The sequence below is a fragment of the Phragmites australis genome, chromosome 6 (genome assembly GCF_958298935.1).
Source record: "Phragmites australis chromosome 6, lpPhrAust1.1, whole genome shotgun sequence".
NCBI classification, from domain to species: Eukaryota; Viridiplantae; Streptophyta; class Magnoliopsida; order Poales; family Poaceae; genus Phragmites; species Phragmites australis.
Genome location: NC_084926.1, coordinates 4,909,654 through 4,930,453, shown reverse-complemented (window position 1 = coordinate 4,930,453; position 20,800 = coordinate 4,909,654). Strand labels below are relative to the sequence as shown.

General features: G+C 45.8%; 2 protein-coding genes and 1 long non-coding RNA gene across 4 annotated transcripts; 2 read left to right on the top strand and 1 right to left on the bottom strand.

Moving 5' to 3' along the window:
- Positions 1-6,656: 6,656 nt before the first annotated feature.
- Positions 6,657-11,619, bottom strand: LOC133921244 (uncharacterized). 2 transcript variants are annotated; one of them, XR_009910247.1, is made up of 5 exons: positions 11,105-11,619; positions 9,651-9,715; positions 9,457-9,578; positions 8,530-8,711; positions 6,657-6,902 (listed from the first exon to the last, which is right to left on the bottom strand). It is a non-coding gene; the product is annotated as an uncharacterized LOC133921244 (long non-coding RNA). The 2 variants fall into 2 exon arrangements; XR_009910248.1 differs by lacking the exon at positions 11,105-11,619 and adding an exon at positions 10,279-10,389.
- LOC133921243 (putative NAC domain-containing protein 94) lies at positions 8,088-10,966 on the top strand. Its single transcript, XM_062366049.1, has 3 exons — positions 8,088-8,664; positions 9,398-9,702; positions 10,046-10,966. Exons 1-3 carry the CDS (start codon positions 8,478-8,480, stop codon positions 10,724-10,726), a joined length of 1,173 nt encoding a protein of 390 aa, XP_062222033.1. The 5' UTR covers positions 8,088-8,477; the 3' UTR covers positions 10,727-10,966.
- A 4,368-nt stretch (positions 11,620-15,987) lies between the features above and the next one.
- LOC133921242 (probable galacturonosyltransferase 9) lies at positions 15,988-18,314 on the top strand. Its single transcript, XM_062366046.1, has 2 exons — positions 15,988-17,453; positions 17,629-18,314. Exons 1-2 carry the CDS (start codon positions 16,260-16,262, stop codon positions 17,905-17,907), a joined length of 1,473 nt encoding a protein of 490 aa, XP_062222030.1. The 5' UTR covers positions 15,988-16,259; the 3' UTR covers positions 17,908-18,314.
- The last annotated feature ends 2,486 nt before the right edge of the window (positions 18,315-20,800 follow it).

The following is a 20,800-nucleotide window of genomic DNA, read 5'->3' as shown; positions in this document are numbered from 1 at the left end:
GACCACCGATTGAAGAAGGAAACGGAGGGAAAAGCTCAGGAGGCGAAGAAATTCGGTGTTCTTCACATTTCAACCCTAAACACCAAAAGACACCAAATCCGGCTCAAATCCTCCGAAAAAACAAAAATAAATTGGGGGGATGGATAGCTCATGAGCTTGTGATCGCAATGGTACCACATACTCACCTCAAATCCCTCTCTTGAGCTCGGATTTTGGAAGAAAAGAGAGAGGGAGTGAGAGGGTGAGAGGGGAGGGGAGCACGGGTGGGGGACGTGAGGGAGAGTTAGGAGGAGAGAGAGTGAGCTGCCACTCTAGAGGGAGAGAGAGTAGGGTGGTTGGCCCACTCCGGTGGGGCCCACGTGTTAGAGAAAGAGTCCATTTTAACTATGAATTTTATTCTTTTCTCTCCTAGATCTCTTCCTCTCATCCAATTGACTTGAAATGAATTGCTCTAGAGTTACAAAACAAATTACATAAAAGTAAACATAATGCTTAAGAAGCATAATTATGCTTAAATATGTGATTAAGGATTTGGGACGTGACACATCCGAAGAGCATTGAAATCACACTGAACTCACAGGAGTAGGGTATTACGCCTCCGTACGGTCTGAACCTGTCTAAATCCTTGGTGCATTAATTTCTACTAGCTGACGACAATCCATCCTACCTAAGTCCCACACGCATTAATCTCACGTACGAAGTAGTTTCAGGACCAGCCCCCCGACCGAATCTCAAAGGGAGTCCCTCAGGATCCCTGCTCGCGGTGTTCATCCACCGACACAGTGCCAACACCCGAATTGTTGAGTGGAAGCACCTCCTCCACCTTAAAGAAGATCTCGTATATCCCATCATCTACCACAATATCGGTAGCTTCTGGGATTTGATTAGCATTAGCCACTGCAACACTCATCCTAACAACCCTGGTCTTTTTGAGGTAGCCAATGTCCACCTTTTGAGTGGCACCAAGAGCTGTGCCCACAGCCCACAATGGCATGAAAGACCGTATTTCATATGGAACACCATACACATTGACCCAAACATGCTGCAGACACTGACATGGCTCAATCTTCTGATTCCATTCTTCAAAACCATTACCCCTTCCTCATTACGGGTCTTGATCTCCTTTATTGCTACTATGCGTTGTAACTCAATTTGACATAGAAAAGGAATAATATATGCACCCTTACCATGATCTTGTACCATCCACGACCATTTCACCAGAATGAGACGGGCTAACTCGGTCTTGACAAGCTCAGCTAGCACATTGCCCTGCTTGATGCGAATGAGAGCAGTCGCCGCCTCTTTCTTCTGTGGTTTAGACGAGCCAACATACGGAATTTGAAAGAATCCAAGTCCATCATTGGCAAAACCACAGAACATAGCTGCTAGATTTTGGGAACGTAGCAATGAGCACTGAGGAGTAAAATGCTCCTCCTCACAAATTGTACAGCAAATGACCATCTTCTTCTTTCCCTTGTCAACCCCCGAGCCATCACCCTTCTCCATGGACCGTTTCTTACCCTGGTTGCCATCTATCTGGGGAAGAGAATGATCTGCAGAAGCATCTTGAGTGGCCTGCTAGTGTTTTGGCGGAGGCACTTGATTGCCCCGGCCAGAGGCCCCTCCACAATCACCACCGTCACTCTTGGTATCCAGCCAGCCACCGGCATCATTCCTTCCTTGTGCCCGGGAAAAGGGGAACCAGGAAGGCCTTATAGCCCCCACCACGACCAGCGCCTTAGCCACCAAAGGCGCGTGCTCCGGCACCTTCACCACTAGAACCTCAATCGCCAGTTGCACCACCCCCGCCAACACCACCGCCCGCAAACCCACCGTGGCTAGCAACACTGTAGCCGCCAGCACCACCCCTCATCCGATTCCCGAAGCAACCAGCACCACCGTACCCTTGACCACCAGCCATATCACCTTCTCGGAGAGCCTGCACGTAAGAACGGTGATCACCAGAGGAGGTTCCCAACCAATTAGGTTTTGGCCGCTGTATCAGTCTTGACCGGATCAGAGATATTCTCGGGTTTCGACGAGCCCAATCAGAGGTCCATGACAGCCCATCTACATTTGGCAGCCCATGTGGAAATTTGGAATTGAAGTTCAAAATTTGAACTGCCAAAAATTCGGATATGCTAGTGCATGGATCCCTCCGGAGCAGCCTGCATCACTCAGGCAGCATCCCTGCACGGTGGCGTAGCCTGCATCATTCCTACATCCTCCCAGCATGGACAGCGTCGGCATTATATCTCCCAAGGTGCGCACTGGTAAGCTCCTCGGTCGAGGCAAAGGCCCCACCCATGGGCGCATGGAACCCAGCCTTGACGTCGTCCGACCAACCGTCTCCGCCGTCGATGTCGAACCTGCAGAAACCACAGAAAGGCATACCTTGTTCCAAATAGAACCATCCTTCGACAACAGCACCGGTTAATTTTTGAAGACTTTTACGGTACACCTAAATGAGTGTATACCGTCCATTTCCTTCATCCGGTGGTTTAGATTGACTCAATGATACTCTATCGCCCACTAGTATCATAGGTATCATTAAAGAGTATCATGTGTATCATAAGGGTAAGATTGGAAAAAAAAACCATGATAAATTTGTAAATTATATGTTTAATTAGGGAAAGTCAAAATGTTAGTTTATTCTTTGGATAAACTTTCACTTATTCTATTCATTTCATTTATTAGGGTTTTCACCCTCCGTCAGCCGGTCGATGATGGGTGGCGAAGGTCCGAAGTCCAGTCAGTCAATGACGTAATTACCCCTAAGGGTACCAAAATAATTACAATAATACCTACTAAAATGGACGGTTGGATCACAACAATGATACTCTCCACTGTCTAGTATCATGGTGTACTGTAAAGGTTCTCTAATTTTTTGTCACTCACGGCACCAAATATTTACTCGAAACCAAAGAAATCTCCGAGTGCAAGTGAGCCACGCCCTCATGTCGCCATCATCTACCTTCCCGGAAGCATGCACAGTCGCTAGCACATGATGTCGACAGGCAGCTCAAACCGCCAGAGCCCACGAGAAACGCTTACTCATCCAATTCCAATAACTGAATGGCAGAAGTTTGATGCGCTGTCTAGTATCGATCCTGCACTCCTGCTTGTTTGGCATGGTCATTTCTTGATGCTCTTTATCTCATACCAGCATTGTGGTGCGCGTAATGGAGATTAGACTGAAAGATTACTGCGAGCTGAAGTAAATGGACTACTGCAGTGCATTCATATCTGGTGTTGTTACAAAATTGTCATGTGATAAAGGGGTGGGATTAGATTCAGATGATCATGTCAACTTCTGTGCTGGACATAAAGTACTGGGAGTACCAGTGTTTCTTTCATCGTGATTGCATGGGTCCTCTTGTCAGTACTAACTGCTACCAAATTATTTCATATTACATTTTTTATGCTGATACTCTTGTTCTACATACTTTCAGTAGCATAATTTTCCAAGGATACATTTCAGTGGCATAATTTGCCAAGAATACATTGTTCTATATACTTTGCACTATTTCAAGCATCGACACATATAAGGATTGGCAATGGGGAGTTAGCGGCCTTCTGAACCGATAGGTGGCTCAACGAGGTGGCACCATGTGACAATGCTCCGACTCTCTACACCATAGCGCATTTCAAGCAAAGAACGATATCACAAGAGCTAAAGAACAACAGTTGGATTCGCTCGATCAAGAGGATCAGCACGAGCCAACAAATAATAGAATCTGTACACCTTTGGATTGCATTGCAACGCGTTATGTTGCAAGATGTCCCAGACACCATTGAATGGCAGTGGACACCGCATGGGATGTACTCTGCTCTATGAGCCTACAAAGTTCAGTTCTTTGGTTCATATGCAACCTTCAGGACAAAGGAAGTGTGGAAGGCACAAGCGGAACCGAAATTGTTTTTCTTCTCTTGGACTGCCATGCACAACAAAATTCTCACTGCGGACAATTTGACAAAGAGGGGATGGGACCATAACCCAATATGCCAACTGTGTAAACAAGAGCCGGAAACACTGGCTCATCTTCTAACAAATTGCGCTTTTGCTAGGTAGGTGAGGTAGTACGTTGCAAACTGGATGACTTTGCCACCAACACAAACGGGAGGGACTGGTGAACTCTCCCTAGCAAAGCAATGGGGAGTTGAGCTGCAGGCAATTCCAAAGGAACACAAAAAGCGAGCAGCCAGCGTAATCTTGTACACATGGTGGAATGTTTGGAAAGAATGAAACCGAAGAGTCTTCAAGGCAAAGAGCTCAATGCGCTTCAGGTGGCATACATGACGAAAGAGGATGTCGACCTACGAAGACGGGCTGTCCACGAGCCATGGACAGAAAGGGAAGATGCAGAGAGTTGACATGGAGCAGTCTCGTGCTACCAATTGATGAAACGAACGTTGGATTTTGAAGTGTTGTAACCCGTATATAACATAACCACGCCATGGACGTGCTAGGAGGCGCCTTCTTGTAATCTCCCAAAACTTTAAACTTGCTCTTCTTCTTAATGAATGGGCAACACTCCTGCCATGTTTCGTCAAAAAAGAAAAGGTCAATCTCTTGAGCTCAATTCATACATCACGCTGGCTGAAACCTGAAAGACTGAAATAGTGAGCCAAATGCAGCTGCTGCCTTTGCTCCCTCTCGGAAGGTATGTGGTTTGTCTCTTGCTTGCTTGACCTCGATCGAGCAGTGCCGCACGTATGTCTACAGTCCAGACCCACTCGTGTGGCCTCTGCTACCCCTACTGGGTCGGGTGAGTCAAACCCTTCCGTTTCAAGTTTTCTTCTTCTCACGCGCCCTCGGCATGCGTGGCCTCTGTTGTAGGAGTAACAGGTTTGCTAGCATCCAGGATCCCATGTTTCCAGGGTGCAGACTCCCAATTTAATCCCCTTGTACTCTTTCCGCGGCTAATCGATGTGCTTAAGCCGTGTTTGTGCGTGTACACACGCTGCTACCGGCGTGGTGCGCCGAGCCTGGCACATCGGCGTTGTGCCCGTGCACGTGTGGTGTGGGACAGTGGCTCCTGGGGCCCAGTAAACATGGGGTTTCAGGCAATGTTCAGCATCACTAGCCGCGTATTTAGCATAGGTATCTGTTTAGTTGTAGTGTTCGTCGAGAAGTGCTATACTTGGTGCTGCAGAGACTAATGCAGGTAGCGTCTCAGGCCCCTAGACGCACTTCTAGGCTGAATATTTCAGTTAGAAAACAACGTAGTACTCTGCAAAAACTATAGACAGAGAAAGGAGTTTTCAGAACAGACTGACTGTGTTGGATGACTTGTGTTCGGCTTCAAGATGCCCAGCTAGTGCATTTTCAATTTTGTCGCTTGTTTCTATGGCTCTTTGACTACACTCCAAGACTTAATCCAGAATTAATACATCTGTGCATGTCAAACGAAGTCATGCTGAACTGGGGAAAACCGAAGAGGACGATGAGTAGTTCTCACTCCACACTTGTTACCAAGAACAGCGCGATGGAAACACGGAGGCCGGGAACCAATCCGCATCGGCTTGGAACGATGCGAGCAAAGGAAAAAGAATGCAGAACACATAATGACACAAAGACAGCACACCAGCTTCACTGTGTTTATCATGCATGCACGATGCACTGGGACGCTGACTCAATGCGATACTTGTGAATAAAGCAAGTGTTCCTGAGAGGTCCTGAATCACTGATTCACATTTCTAATTCCCGTTTCTATGTGTGACTCTTGCTGTACTTTTTGCAAGATTTCATGCAGTCAAACTTCCATTATACTCTATTTGTCTTGGTCAGACCACGACAGCAGAGTCCAGACCTTGAAGAGTGCTTAGTGCTAACTTCTCAAATCCATTTAACTCGCTACTATAGTATTACATTGGGATTAAGCTTGGTTCTGGGCATCAGATAAAACATTTATCCTACTGAAAATGCAAATTAGAGATGAACTGTCAATCAAAAGAACAGACAGAATGTAGTACAAGGATGAGAATTAACTCTCAATAGAAAACCGCGTCAGTTACCAGGAACCGACCACTAGCCTATGTTCTCAGAGATTTGACCCTAGACCCTCTATAAACCCCTTCATTTAATCCTAAGCTTCTTACACTGTTGGGTGCTTGGAGGACAGGGTTTGGAAAACATGGCCCATTGGATTTTAGGTTGCATATTTTTCCTTACTTTTTATTTCTAGTTGCAAGAGAGGAATGGGAAGGTACACTTGGATCCATGCAGGATTTTCGCATCAATGTCTGTAGAAGTTCTGTTGATGAGCCCAATGCAGCACAGTATGCACGAATGGGCAAGTCTGAAAATTTTGGTTAAAGAATTGTCGGCATGTGACTATGATGGTGACCTAGTGATCAGTGAGGTACCTCGGATTTTCATACACATTCTCGGTAACCTAGTCAGCTTCTTTCATCCCTGGCAGGCTGGCACCATGGAGCACACATCAAGTGCGTGAAACTAATCTCATGTCAGAACAGTTTCTATTTTTTGAGCTAAAGCGTCAGGACATTCTCTACAGAAGATAAAAGCTTTATGGCTAGATAATAAACCAAAAGATATAAAGAATGCTAGGTCCTTGTTTGAAACTGTTATTGGCCAGGAATAGTCAAGAAAGGTGTGCATCCCAGTTCATACCGATTGATGATCCATCAAGGACGGGCAAAACCAGAACTTTCATAGTAGTGACAACCAAATGGATACAAAACATTTATCCCTAAACGACAAAGGTAGTTAATAGGTCAAATTTACAACCCCGCGTTGGCAGCACGCTGCGTGTCAAGGATAGAGAAATGATAGTCTAGAGATGAGCATCATCGTAAGTTCTCAACACCCCCTTTGGCCGTAGTACCTACAAATCCCTTTGGCCGTAGTACCTCAGCAGCAGCGAACAGATCACAATCTACGGAGTATAATAATGATTGAGGATTGAAGTTAGATTTCAAACAAGTTTGACTAGTTACAAGCTTACAAAAGCCAAAGACATTAGCATCATTACATAGAGAAGATATATTATATATACACACACACTTTTTTGCCAGACATTACTTTGGATTTTAGCTCTAACCCAGGGAAGAGAAATGCACACTTCCCTCAGGTCAGCTAAACTCCATATTGATTAGATGGCAAATGGAGTGGTGTTCCAGCTCGTCACTTCATTTGCTGTATTTCATAACTGGGTGGCATTCATAAAGCTTTTCTACAAGCAGTTTCGTGGTATGAATTTTTGTTCACCATATCTTATTTGACAATTTGAACAAACAGATAGGCCTTTCTTATTTGGAAATGACGTAGATTATGCCATGTAAAAGAATATTAGAGATGCCAATATATGATAGAAATTTTTCTCTATTTTCTGTCAGAGGCAATGCTGAAATTATAAGATTACCTCCGATGTTAATTTTGAACAACTCATGAACACAAAAAACGAGGAAGCAACAAGTCCAATTTTCTCTGCAATGTTTTCCAAATCTTTCTTTGTTCGTGTTTAGAAATCTCTGCTTAAAACTAAAATTATACAGGTGAGAGGGAAAAGGATAGGAATGAAGGGGAATGCATGATCCAAAAATCCTTTTTGGATCAGGAGAGGATGAAATGTATATATATAGATGCTGTCAGAGGGAACTAGACTCTTGTTGTTCCAATATAATAATGTACTTACTTGGAATTTACAAGTCTCGTAATGCCTTGGGAATTGTTCTTTATAGTTCATCCATAAAAATTTAAGGGAACACAGTAAAATATTAATAAGGTAGCCATCTAGAGAGCTAGATTATTCTGTTAGGAGGCTTAATGATAAGCAACAAGACATACATTAGATGCAACGTACTGCACAGTTATTTAGTTTTTTTTAATTAGGAGAGTATTAAATCAAAATATTGCTAATCCCAAACATACTGCAGAATTTGAACATCTCATTGAGATCCATGGAGGGGGAGGTAAAGACTGAAGAGACCCTACGTGAGTTCAACAATAGGTGAGGATTTAAAAAAAATCTTCTATAAGAACTGTTCTTTAGAGCACGCAAGGGTGTGAAAGGTTAGCCAAATAGTAGGAAGGGCAAACCCTACAAAGCGAGCAACCAAGAGAGCTGGGACTGCAAGTCTGCAACTTAAGCTTGGGCTTCTTTTTTCTCTTTAAGTAACTGCATGCCGTATACTCTCAGAGCGTTTGTGCTAGCTTTGCTCCAAATTTAGCTCCTTGTTGATAAGGAAACAGGCAGTGCTTAGAGCTACCTTGTTTAGGTATGAAGGAAGTCGCTGCTATATGTCAATCATCGGGTGGAAGAAGTGTTCCTTCTACCTCCAGAAATCAGTAGAAACCAAAATCTTTTAGCTAGTGTGTATCGAGTGAAAGCCTGACCATACCGATTAACCATTAGGGTTTGTAGCTGGTAACCTATTGTAACCAGAACTAGGTGAGCACTGCTTGAGCTACACAACATCCAGCCAGCTGTTTATTTTACTGTGGTAAACATATGGATGAGATCCGAAGTGATGATATGGAGAAGCACGATGAAGTTATGTTACCTGGCTTCAGGTTTCATCCAACAGATGAAGAGCTTGTCAGGTTCTACCTCAAAAGAAAAATCCAGCAGAAGTCTCTCCCCATTGAGCTCATCAGGCAGCTGGACATCTACAAGTATGATCCATGGGATCTCCCAAGTAAGCTTCTACGCATCTCTTTCCCTTGTTAACTACCTTCTGCTTCTCTGCACAAATCATTAAAGAGCTAAGAAACCTCTCTGTTCTCTGATAAGGCTATTTTGCTACATGATGCTCCTTTTCTGTACGAGTAGCGTGCACATGCTTCATCTTTCTGGTACCATGCATCTTAGTAAATCTTCAAAAACTTTTACATGCATCTTTTAGTTCGTCTGTCTCTTTGAGTTTTTGCTCGGAAAATAAGAAATGGTTACTATATGGTGTGTTTTTTCCCACTTGTAATACTCAGCACACGCACACACACAGAGCACGGCCATTAATGCATATGAGGCCAAACTGGTCCCAGGGTTAAATCTCACAAATACAAGTATTTAGGTTGCAAACATATCATAATAACAAGCTTACTATCCTTATGTATTTATCATGTTTAACCTAGATGTTGAACTCTGAGCTTATATGATCCTATGAGTTCATGCTGAGCTTATGCTTTCACTTGTATGTCGCTGCGCTGCATAACTGATTCGCCATCCAAGTTAAAAGAGCATGCAAGAAGTTCATAGCTTATAGTTGTACGCATGAATGCATAATATCCGTGCATCTTATTTGTTGAACTTCTAGGCCTCAATGACGAACCCTAAGCTTAACTGGTTCTTTGGTTCTAAATGGTACTATGAAAAAGACAGCATGAATCCTAATACAGTTACTTACCACATCATTTTTTTTATCCATAAAGAACTAGCAAGTACTGGAGAGAAGGAATGGTATTTCTATTGTCCAAGGGATAGGAAATACCGGAACAGCACAAGGCCAAACAGGGTAACTGGAGCAGGCTTCTGGAAGGCCACTGGAACTGACAGGCCAATCTACTCTTCCGATGGAAACAAGTGCATAGGCTTGAAGAAATCTCTTGTCTTCTACAAGGGCAGAGCAGCCAAAGGTGTCAAAACTGATTGGATGATGCATGAATTTCGGCTTCCCTCACTCACCGATCCATCATTGCCGCAGAAGAAGCCACTTGAGAAGACCATTCCACCAAATGTAAGCAACTTGCCTGCCACAATATTTGAGAAAAAGTAGCATTTAACTTTTGACTCAATACAAAGGTAGAAGTGTAGCTTATGTGGTATACCCTCTAACCATTCATAACATCACTAAACAATACATGCCCATCAAAGATTATATTGAGATAACTTGCAGTATGAACTGCAAAACACCTAGCGTCTATAGCACTATTCAAATGGTTAAAACATAGACATTTTAGTACAATTGCTGCAGTTTATTAGTATCTTTCCCCTGCGTATATTGTTGAAATAGAATATATGAATTAACTTTCATATAAAAACCACTAATCAGCTCTACTTATTTCCCTTGTAATGAGCAGGATTCCTGGGCAATCTGCAGGATTTTCAAGAAAACCAATTCAACAGCGCAGAGAGCGCTCTCTCACTCATGGGTCTCGCCTCCCTTATCCACCACAAATGAAACCTACGTTCTTGCCTCGCAGGCCAAACAGAGAAGTCAGCACAGCTCGGAGAACACATCGTCTACAATGACTGACATCGTCTCCTCCACCATCCAGTTCACCGGCAGCAGTTACATGCCTTCAATAGTTACCTCTTGCCACAATCCTCTGAGCATCATTGACAGCAGCAGCAGCAGCAGCAAGCCAGCTGCATCCATGGCACTGCACCCACCAGGTGCAGAGCATCAAGCCATGAGTGTTCTCTCAGCAATACCACTTGATTTTCCAGCGGGGATGGACATCCCATCAATGGTTCTAAACACATCACCCATTACACTCCAGAACATGGATAGGATCCCGACAAACATTGAGTTTGGCCAACCACAGCACGCCAACAGCAGCAGCAGCATGGCCAACAGATGCACGGTTGATTTGCCTGACATTGGCTATAGTATCAATGTTGCTCCACGGTCAATCAACTTCCCATTCAACCTGCAAGGGGTGCTGCCTGATGACTGGAGGATGACCTTGCCTTGGGAGTCTCTCCCTTGCACAACCGAGGTCTCAACAAATTACCAGTCGACCAAGTGCTATACCTAGTTTCTGTACTAATGTAGGTTTGGCTTTAGAGTGCAGCAGACAGTAGTAGCTACCTCCGTCTGCTAGTTTTGCTGTTAGCATGAAGAAGAATTAGAATTTCATTATGTTAATAGTGAAGCTAGCAGAATTATTAGGATGCATCTGTGTGACTAAGTACCATTTGTCCAATGTAGGAGCAGTTGTGATCTTGGCTTCAGTTTTGTTCATAGTTCCATGTATTCAGAATGTGTCAGAGGAATTAGCTCGTCTGATCCTCACAAGTTCTATTGTTTCTCCTGGTTTCAGAACATGAGGTACATTCGGTGCACGTACATTATGTAGAACAACTTAAAGTAGAGGAATCAAACCATCGTACAGTAGCAAGGCAAGGAAGCTTACTTGCAGCGCCACTGCGAAGGTCGTTGCGCGCCGTAGCAGGTAGCACCTGGACTCTGATTTGGTAACCATACGTACGGGCCGGTTGGCTTGCGAGGCCTCACGCCGAGCGACGCCGTGGTTTGCGCGAGCCATCCATGCACCGCGACGGCGAGCCTCCGCTGCCGCGGCGCGAAGCAGTCCCTCTCGGGCATTTTCCCGAACGGGTGGCGGGCATGCCCAGGCCGCCTGCGAGTTGTTACCAACGGCTGAGCTTGGTCGACACCGGCCGGCCGCCACGGCGCCTCGCTCTCGCTGGTAGCGAAGCCGCGGTCTCGACGGAGCAACGGAACTTTACGTTTTCCTTCGAGCGCATCCGGGGACCGACCGCTCATCCGGCGGCGGCAGATGATCCAAGATCGGTTGCCGGCTCCGGCCTGGAACTGTGCAGAAAAAGGATCTGCAGAGGCTTGATTTGACGTTCAAGATTCGTTACGAGCCGGTGGAATTTGTCCGTCAGTGAGGACTTATTTGTACTAGTGTATTCAGTAAGGTTTATTTGTTTCAGCTGAAGATTTAGAAAATCTGTTTATAGAAGTTGGATTATAAAAAATTGGATTGTGAAAAGTTTTTAGATTGTAGATTTAAAAAATTTTAATGGACAGTTTAGTAAAATAGATTTTCACAATCTATCAAAAGCTGGGAAAAACTAGTTTATCAGATTCTCACAATCTAACCAGCAGATTTTAAAGCTATAACTAAAAGTTGTCTGTTTGTTTCAGCTTCGAATTGTAAAAGCCACAATCTGAAGCTGAAAAAAACAGACCGTAAGTCGAGCACATTAATTCCATAAACAGTGCTCATGATACTATTCGTCCTCTGCAGAATACTGTTTGTACCACTACTGTATAAGGTCATCTCTAGCGGTAGCGGCCTCGTCTGACCGTATCACTGTGCTTACGATTTTACTTCTCTTGTCATTCCATTTCGGTCTCCACTGGAGAGGCAAAGTTGCTATTTTCGGTGCTACAGGGAAGCCGTGGCAGTTGGCATTAGCAAATTTGCTGATAAAAAGGAGTCTGTATCACTATTTACAGAGTATGTGTGTGAGTTTGAGAGGAGAAAAAGAGTAATAAAAGATAGAAAATATGGTAGCTGATAGAGATAAAAAAAAATAAAAGATACTATAATAATATTATAGGATACTGTTATAATATTATAAAAAATATATTTTTAAGTATCTACTGAAGATGACCTAAATCTTTACTTTCTCAAGTTGGAAGAGCCGGTTACACAAATATAGTGTAGGTATATGTGTGGGTGAACGTGTGTGAGACGGGTGATTTTGTTTTGCCGAAACTTAGGTCGTGACAATACCATCATCACATCGGGTACAACGGAATATTACTGATAAAGGAGATGACTTTCACCTTATCGATGCACAAGCGTGGACATTGCCTTTGCCGAAACCTGGGTCGTGACAACGCCATCACCACATCCAGGATCTTAGCCGTCTCCTTTTCCATCGGGAGGAACCATGATTAGATCGATTCCGTAGTCATCAAGAGTCCACTGTATCGCCATATTTTGGAACTGTTGTCATCTTCTCATCAACACGAAATAATGAGCACTTACCGTGGATCATAATCGTGGCGGTGCGCGGCATGTCGATGACAGCGGACGGCTCGGCGGAGTTTCGGCTTGGTGATGATCTGCGCTCCTCCGTCGAAGGCCACTTCTTCCTTGCCGTGGACGTGGTGTGCTTCTGCAATGTGCGTCTCGCAGCTTGACGTGCTTTCCTGTCTTCTGAAGTCAGAGAGAAACAATATTCTATGAGAGGTGGTACAATAATATGCACTTGATCACTGTTCAAAATGTACTACACGCTGAGAATAATGTATTGATTTTACTGTTTATAGGACACTGTGTCACTAATCTTATCCCTCTGTGTATGATCTAAAGATGATCTCCGTCCCCTTGCCAAATGTGCAGGAGTATAAGATGATCTCCGTCCCCTTGCCAAATGTGCAGGAGTATTTTGCTTCAGCACTTGTCTCCAATATTCCGAACGAGGGGCCAGATGTCTTTAGGTATGTTTGTTTTCTTTGCCTATCCTTATCCGCTACTTTTGTTTGGTAAAGTTAGGCAAAACAACTTTTGTTAGATGATGAGAGTTAATTTGACTCTCTTAAAAGTAAAAAAAATTATCCAAATTTAAACCAAACATATTTGCTTGTCCTCTAAGCCTTGCTAGACTAGGCAAGGATGAACACAATAACTAAACATAATTTTATTTCTACTATATAAAATATGAGTTGTTCTCATGTCACTTATTCTCTGCTCTTCTTCTATCTAATAAAACCATTTAAAATTTAAATATTTTATATATTTTTATTATCAATCCTCGTCATCTAGCATTCCCGACTCATTATCAGCTACATATACAGAACTCGTTTTACTAATAAAAATAATGAATAAATTAGAAAAGAACTTAGCATATAATATACTCCTCTTTTTGAATCACATCTAAAATCAAACTACGATATCTCTCGATATATTCGTTCAGCGACACTCCTATAACGTATCAACATCTTCATATCTTAAGTTTATAATTGATTTTATCGTATTTAATTTTTATATTTTTGTTATAGTGCACGGATACTGAGTTAGTATGGGTCACGAGGGAGCCTGTCCATACGTAGTTTGAAAAATGGAAGGGGCAGGCCTTACGTCGGTTGCATGGAATTGCACAGGGCTTGATTAATTCAGTCAATTTGGTTTCCATCTTTAACGTGTTGGGCTCTCTTTAGCATTGCCTGGAATACATCTTGCGACAGCAAGCTGGGAGAACACCGCGTGGGCCAGCAGCTGAAGCGGCCAGGTTTGGAAATTTCAGAGTTTACATTTAACTCGGCATGCGCCACCGAATCAGTCTGATGAGTTTTGTTACACCTGTTTATTTTACCCAGAGATTATGAATTATAGATTATGGCTTTTATAAATAGGCAACTTGTTGTAGCAGATTGTGGAGTCTAAAAAAACCAAAATGCCCATCAAACTTCCAAGGAATTTACCCGTTCTGCCACTCGCCCTCATCCTCGGAGACAGAAGGTGCGCGGCGACCTTGGCGACCTTGGGAACGAGGCCTGATTTAGCGGTGGCGGCATGGCAAAGCGCAAAGACCTCGACGACCCCAAGCAGTTCTGATTCAGTGGTGAGGAGGGCGAGCGGCACCTCGGCGTGAAGAGGGACCAACGACAAGCTCCACCGGCGGCTTGGCTCCCGGCGTGGGCGCGTGTCGCATGCGAGCTCCACCGGCGGCTGGAGGTCCACAGCTGGAGGTCCCTGCGTGGTCTTAATTTGGCAGAGGGGGTGTTGATTTGGCCAATGGAGGAACCGAGCTAAAAGGTGGGGAGCTCAGACCAGCAATCCTGGGTGACATCGAGAGAAGAAGAGAGAGAGAGAGAGAGAGAGAGAGAGAGCGAGTGTCTAGGAAAGAAAGTGGGCGACCGGGAGGGGCACAACAGCGAGGGCGGGCTGGGGAGCACGGCGAGCCGCTTGCTGGCCGCACTCATCGGGGGCTCGAGGCCATGCCGTCAACCTCCCGTCCAAAAAGAGGGTCGATGGGAAGTAGTATGGCGCCCCGAGCGAATTTGGAGAGGGCCGACGGGGAGACAGAGAGGGTGACCGCTGGGTGGGTATTACCGAATACTGACATCGAAAGGTAACAATCTACTTATTATAGAATTCAGGTTGTCAAAAAGGTATCAACTTTTTACTATTTAGATAGTAACAATTCAACTTTTCTCACTTCGCAATCTAGACATACTTTTTATATTCTATAACTGAAATAAACATGACTTTAATCACGTATTACCTTGATGTCTTACCCTTCCATTTCTTTTTTGCCAGAGATCATATATTCCAAGGTCCGAATCGAGAATTGATTCAGGCTTTATTTGAAGAATCTTGCTCCATCCTAACAAGATAAGAGGAGCCCAATATTTCGTATGTTCGGACTTATAGAAATATTCGAAGATGTGAGGCCCACATGTCAGAAAATGTTACACGCTGAATAAAAATATTAACATTTATGTCTGTCATTTTTTTAAATAAAAAATCTATGAATTGCTTGTTTTCAACACAAAGTTAGCTAATGACTCAGAGGAAAGACCGAAGCGCCACCACCACAAGGACAAGAAGAAGAGGAGGCATGATTCTAATTCTAATTGATAATTGATTTTCATAGTGTTATTTGGCACATGCAACTTGATCGGTGAAAAATTTTGTCATCTAAATATGTGTGGACAAATTACAAGGACGTGTGGTGTTATTTTTGCATGTGTTTCAGCCAATTAATAGTATTATGTCGTGCAATTGTCGTCTCCCTTGCAACGCGTGGATATCCAACTAATTTTACTAAAAAAATTGACTTCTTATCTCTTAAAGAAAAAGTGATTAAATAAATTAAATAAACCTGAGTAGTTGACAGTTTGGCACTGTCCGGTGGGAAGCCATGACTCCAGTCTCCATCGTCCACTCTCCAGCAGTGTTGTGTGCTTGTTAGGCAGTCCTCAACACTCTGCTAGTGCTTAGCCAACTATAGCGAACGCGACCAAACCAGAACCGTTATTCCATAATACTAGCAGCGCTTTTTAGTCCACCTATACATTGCTTGATGCACTTCGCCCAGTGGCGGATGCGGCCGAGCAGGTAGGAGCCTCGTCCACCTCTCTCTTCTTATTCTTTATTTTTCTACTTCCTATTCCTCATTTATGACAAAATATTGTTAGGAATTTAGAGAGATTTTCATTAACTGCGAAGTAGTAAAGTCATGGTTAGGCCGCTTATCATCGTATCAATGCTACCTAAACCACGCACGCTGGCAGTAAGCCCGGACAGTGTCAACACGCAGCACCTCCAAGTGCGACCCAACCAGACACACCGAACAAAATCCACTCCAAAGTCCAAATCCGATCGGCCGATTGCACCACTAAATCACATCCCCAGGCTCTCACATCAAACAGTTAAACCCCCAACTTAGACTGGCTGCGTGTCGCTGACAATCGGACCCACAGGAACCCGACCGAGCCCTCTAAACCGAACCCACCCGGCGCAGGAAACCATTGCGCGCCCATTTTCCTCGACACGGCCCTCGGACTCGCACGACGTGCTCGCCATGGCCGGCGGCCGAGCATCCGCACGGCGTCGCGCGGTGTTCGCGGCCGTGATCACGCTGATCTTCCTCGCCTCCGTCTCTTTCCTCCTGTCTGCCACCGCCACTAGCTCTGCCGCCTCGAACTCCCTGGCCTCCCGCCTGGCCGTCGTCCAACGCCACGCCGAGGACCACACGGCCGTCCTCGCCGCCTACGCGGCACACGCGCGCCGCCTCAGCGCGGCCTCCGCCTCCCAGACGGACTCCTTCATCTCCACCTCCGCGCGCCTCTCCTCCCTCGCCTCCCGCCTCTCCCTCTCCACCGTCGGGCTCCTGGAGAAGGAGACCCGCGGGCAGGTCAAGCGCGCGCGCGCCCTCGCCGCGGGCGCCAAGGAGGCGTTCGACACGCAGTCCAAGATCCACAAGCTCTCCGACACCGTCTTCGCCGTCGGCCAGCATCTCCTCCGCGCCCGCCGCGCGGGCGTCCTCAACTCCCGCATCGCCGCGGGGTCCACGCCCAAGTCCCTCCACTGCCTAGCCATGCGCCTCCTGGAGACCCGCCTCACCAACGCCTCCGCCATCCCCGAGGACTCGCCCGTCCCACCGCCGCAGTTCACCGACCCGTCGCTCTACCACTACGCCATCTTCTCCGACAACGTGCTTGCCGTCTCCGTCGTGGTGGCCTCGGCTGCGCGCGCAGCCGCCGAGCCCTCGCGCCACATCTTCCACGTGGTCACCGCGCCCATGTACCTCCCTGCCTTCCGCGTCTGGTTCGCGCGCTGCCCGCCGCCGCTCGGCGCGCACGTGCAGCTCCTCGCCTTCTCCGACTTCCCCTTCCTGAACGCGTCCTCCTCCCCGGTCCTCAAACAGATCGAGGCCGGGAACAGGGACGTCGCGCTGCTGGACTACCTCCGGTTTTACCTCCCCGAGATGTTCCCGGCGCTGCCGAGGGTGGTGCTCCTGGAGGACGACGTGGTGGTGCAGAGGGACCTGGCCGGGCTGTGGCGCGTCGACATGGGCGGCAACGTGAACACCGCGTTGCACACATGCTTCGGAGGGTTCCGGCGGTACGGCAAGTACCTCAACTTCTCCGACCCCATTGTGCAGGAACGGTTCAGCCCCCGCGCGTGCGCGTGGTCCTACGGCATCAACGTGTTCGACCTCCAGGCGTGGCGACGGGAGCAATGCACCGAGCAGTTCCACCGCTTCATGGAAATGGTATGTTTGCCTGTCATTGCCACTGCGAAATGAACTTTGAGCTTACAGACAGTTCGGAACATAGGGATTTCATATATAGGAGCCGGTTCAATTCTCATGCATAGAAATGTTGCAAAATTCTCGTGTTCCAAACGGACTTCTAATGTGGCTGCGTTCTACGCCGTTTTTATGGCAGAATGAGAATGGGACGCTCTGGGACCCGACGTCCGTTCTTCCAGCCGGGCTCATGACGTTCTACGGCAAAACGAAGCCGCTGGACAAGTCGTGGCACGTTATGGGGCTCGGGTACAATCCGCACATCAGACCTGAAGACATCCGGGGAGCTGCGGTGATACACTTCAACGGGAACATGAAGCCATGGCTGGACGTCGCGTTCAACCAGTACAAGCATCTCTGGACCAAGTACGTCGACACTGAGATGGAGTTCTTGACGCTCTGCAACTTTGGCCTCTGAAAGGTTGATGAAACGGCTCCTACCATAGCTCCGAATAGCTGGTGATCATCATCAGCTGATCGTTTTGCCGGCCGGGCCAAGTATCCGGCCAACACGAGCGTTCTCTGATATATGTAGTATTTGGCTCGCTCTTTCCGCTGCAACCTACAAGTTGTAACGACGTTTGCTGCTAGGAAGCATTTTGAGTGTAGCAGTGTAGATGTGATGTCGTATTCTCCTTCCTTATGACCCCATTTTGCTAGCTAGGACGCCTGGGTCCTTGTGACACAGACAACCAAAATATGAACATCGATAAGCTTCCCATATTGTATTATAGTAGTATAGTAGCTTAGCTGCGAGTTCACTGCGTCCGTGTGTGCAGCCAATACGGCACCGAGAAGAAAGCTCAAGGTTATTTTTTTTGTTCCTTTGTGCAATGGTTTCAGATATCGATCATGTTGGACGATAATAAGTAACTACATGCTCGGCTCAGCTTGTCTATTAAAAAAGAAGAGTTTTTCTACTTCACAGGTGACCGAATTATCAGAATTTTACACTCAACGCTCGCATTCTCCTTTCTCGTCTCCAGACGCCATGTTAGGAGAAGGATTAGGTTGGGTGATGGCGGCATGGCAGTATGGTGAGGCCATGATGCCAGCACCGCGGGCAGCAAGAGAGTGGGGAGGGAGGTAAGGGAATGACTCAGCAATGACAGGTTAGCACGGTAGAGGGTGACGATGGTGGATCTGGTGGTGAGAGAGCCACCAAAGGCGAGTGGAGGTGGGGGACACTACACCACAGTACAGCTTTAACGTCAGACATCAGTCGCTAAAATTTGATGATCATCGATAAGCTGTTGGTCGGGAAAACAAAGCGGCGAAGTGTCAGTTGGCAATTATGTTTTCATCAACAAACTATCGGTCGGCAATTGTCTGACATTCAGCATCAAACTATTAGTCGGACATTCCTCAGATGTACGACGCTCCATTCGTCGGAAAAAATGGTGTTAGTCGCCAAATCTAAGCCATCCGCGCGGGCGGCAAAATTTTTAGGCGCGTACCGAAACAGAAGACTCGCGCCGGCCGCCAAAAAATTCCCCATTCCTAAAACCCCTCCCCGACCGGCTCCCCGCCCAATCCCTCCGGCCCTCCCACCGCACCAGCCAACAGCCCGCCGCCACTGCACAGGTCAGCCACCGCCTCGCTCCCTGGCCAGGACGCCGACGCCGTGCGCGCGCATCGCACTGTATTTCCCTTGCGACCACGAGCCCATCGTTGCGCGCCTCACCAGCCCGGCACCGCATGCCCCACCAGCCGCCGCCTTGCTTCCCAACCAGGGTGCTGACGCCGCATCAACCCTCGCTCCCCGCGTGACCAGCAGCCTACCGCCGCTTCGCTTCCTGGCCAGGGCCGACGCCGCATCCCCCTTTCACTCCCTGCCGCCGCCCAGCATCCTGTCGCCTCCACATGAATCGCACACCCACGAACACTGCATCGACTCTTGGTACAGAAGGTAATCGTCATCGGCGCCGAGCAGAAGGATTGGATCCTGTTTCTGGCCTTAATCAGATAGGGTTAGGTCTGTGTGTGCTCTGATTGATTAGTAGTGAATTTGGTTCGGTGGATTAGTAAAGATGCTGTTTTTCCAACATTTCTTGGTGTGATTTGAGCAGATTTGAGCAGCTTTGAGCGGCTCTGATTGATTAGTGGTGGATTTGGTTTTGTGGAAGTTTAGCTGTTATAATTACTGTTCCGGTTTAGCTTTTCTGACTATTGCTTAGACAAGAAAATGAGATTGTATAAGTATCTAGCAGAAATGTGAAGTACCATTTGAGCAATTGGTGGTAGCATAAGTCGGCTTAGACAATCATCATCTAGCTTCAAAGAGAGGGGCATATTCAGTGGGTTTAATTATAGTTTAGGCTCGGGTATATTCAGCTGTGCCAATAGGAAGTAACAAAATGGAAGATAATAGTTTTAATTACTCTGGGATTTTTTTTTTTACTATGAGTGAATGTATGAATCAGTTGCCACTTTGTTTGAAGAGAATCAGTACTGAATTGGCTGTAGAGTAGAGCTGGAAAGTTATGTTCACTTGGCACTGTGATCAAAGAAATATCATTTATTTAACATGATTGGTGAACGTAGGACTGCAGTTATGCTTTCATTTGACATATAAATTTTGTTATATAATACAAAGCGGAAGCTTCTGTTCCATCTGTAGCTTTGATATTATACTGTGATCTGTAGTTATAAAAGAGATACTTGATTCAACTGCCCATCACAACTTTGCAATTTGTAAGGGAACAAGTATTTTTCATTTTTTTTGCCATCAATCTCATATGCTTATTGTTTTCAGATTAAGATGATGTGTTGTTTGTACTGTTAGGACCTACTGTTACCTGAACAAGAACGGTGTGATTGGAGAAATCTTTGGTAGCCTCAAGCAGATGGTTCTTAGCATTGCCTGATTCGCTAAAGGCTTGGTGATGATCGAGGGCTGGCGGATTTATTAGGTAATTTCTGAAACTAATTATTTGGAGCCGGTGAATATCTGTATTTTATCCAAATTAAGAATGGGATAATTGGCTTGTGATCTTGAACTCTTATTTTTTTTGCTTGGCAGTATAGACTATGATTATTTGCAGAACCAATATATGTTTACAGTATGTTTGTTTATTTGATTGTTAAAGCTACTTGATATTTAAGAGAGGTGCAACATGGATGGATCTTGAGGATAGGTACAATAAATTTTTTTTTTGAAAGCTACTAAAAGTTCTATTTGTAGTTAACATGGTGTTAATAAAAATTGCTTGTAGGCACACGAAGGGCTATTTAGAAGGGGTGAATTGTTTCCTATCTTATGCATTTCGAAACTCAGCAATAGGAAACAAAATATTGTGCCCCTGCAGGAA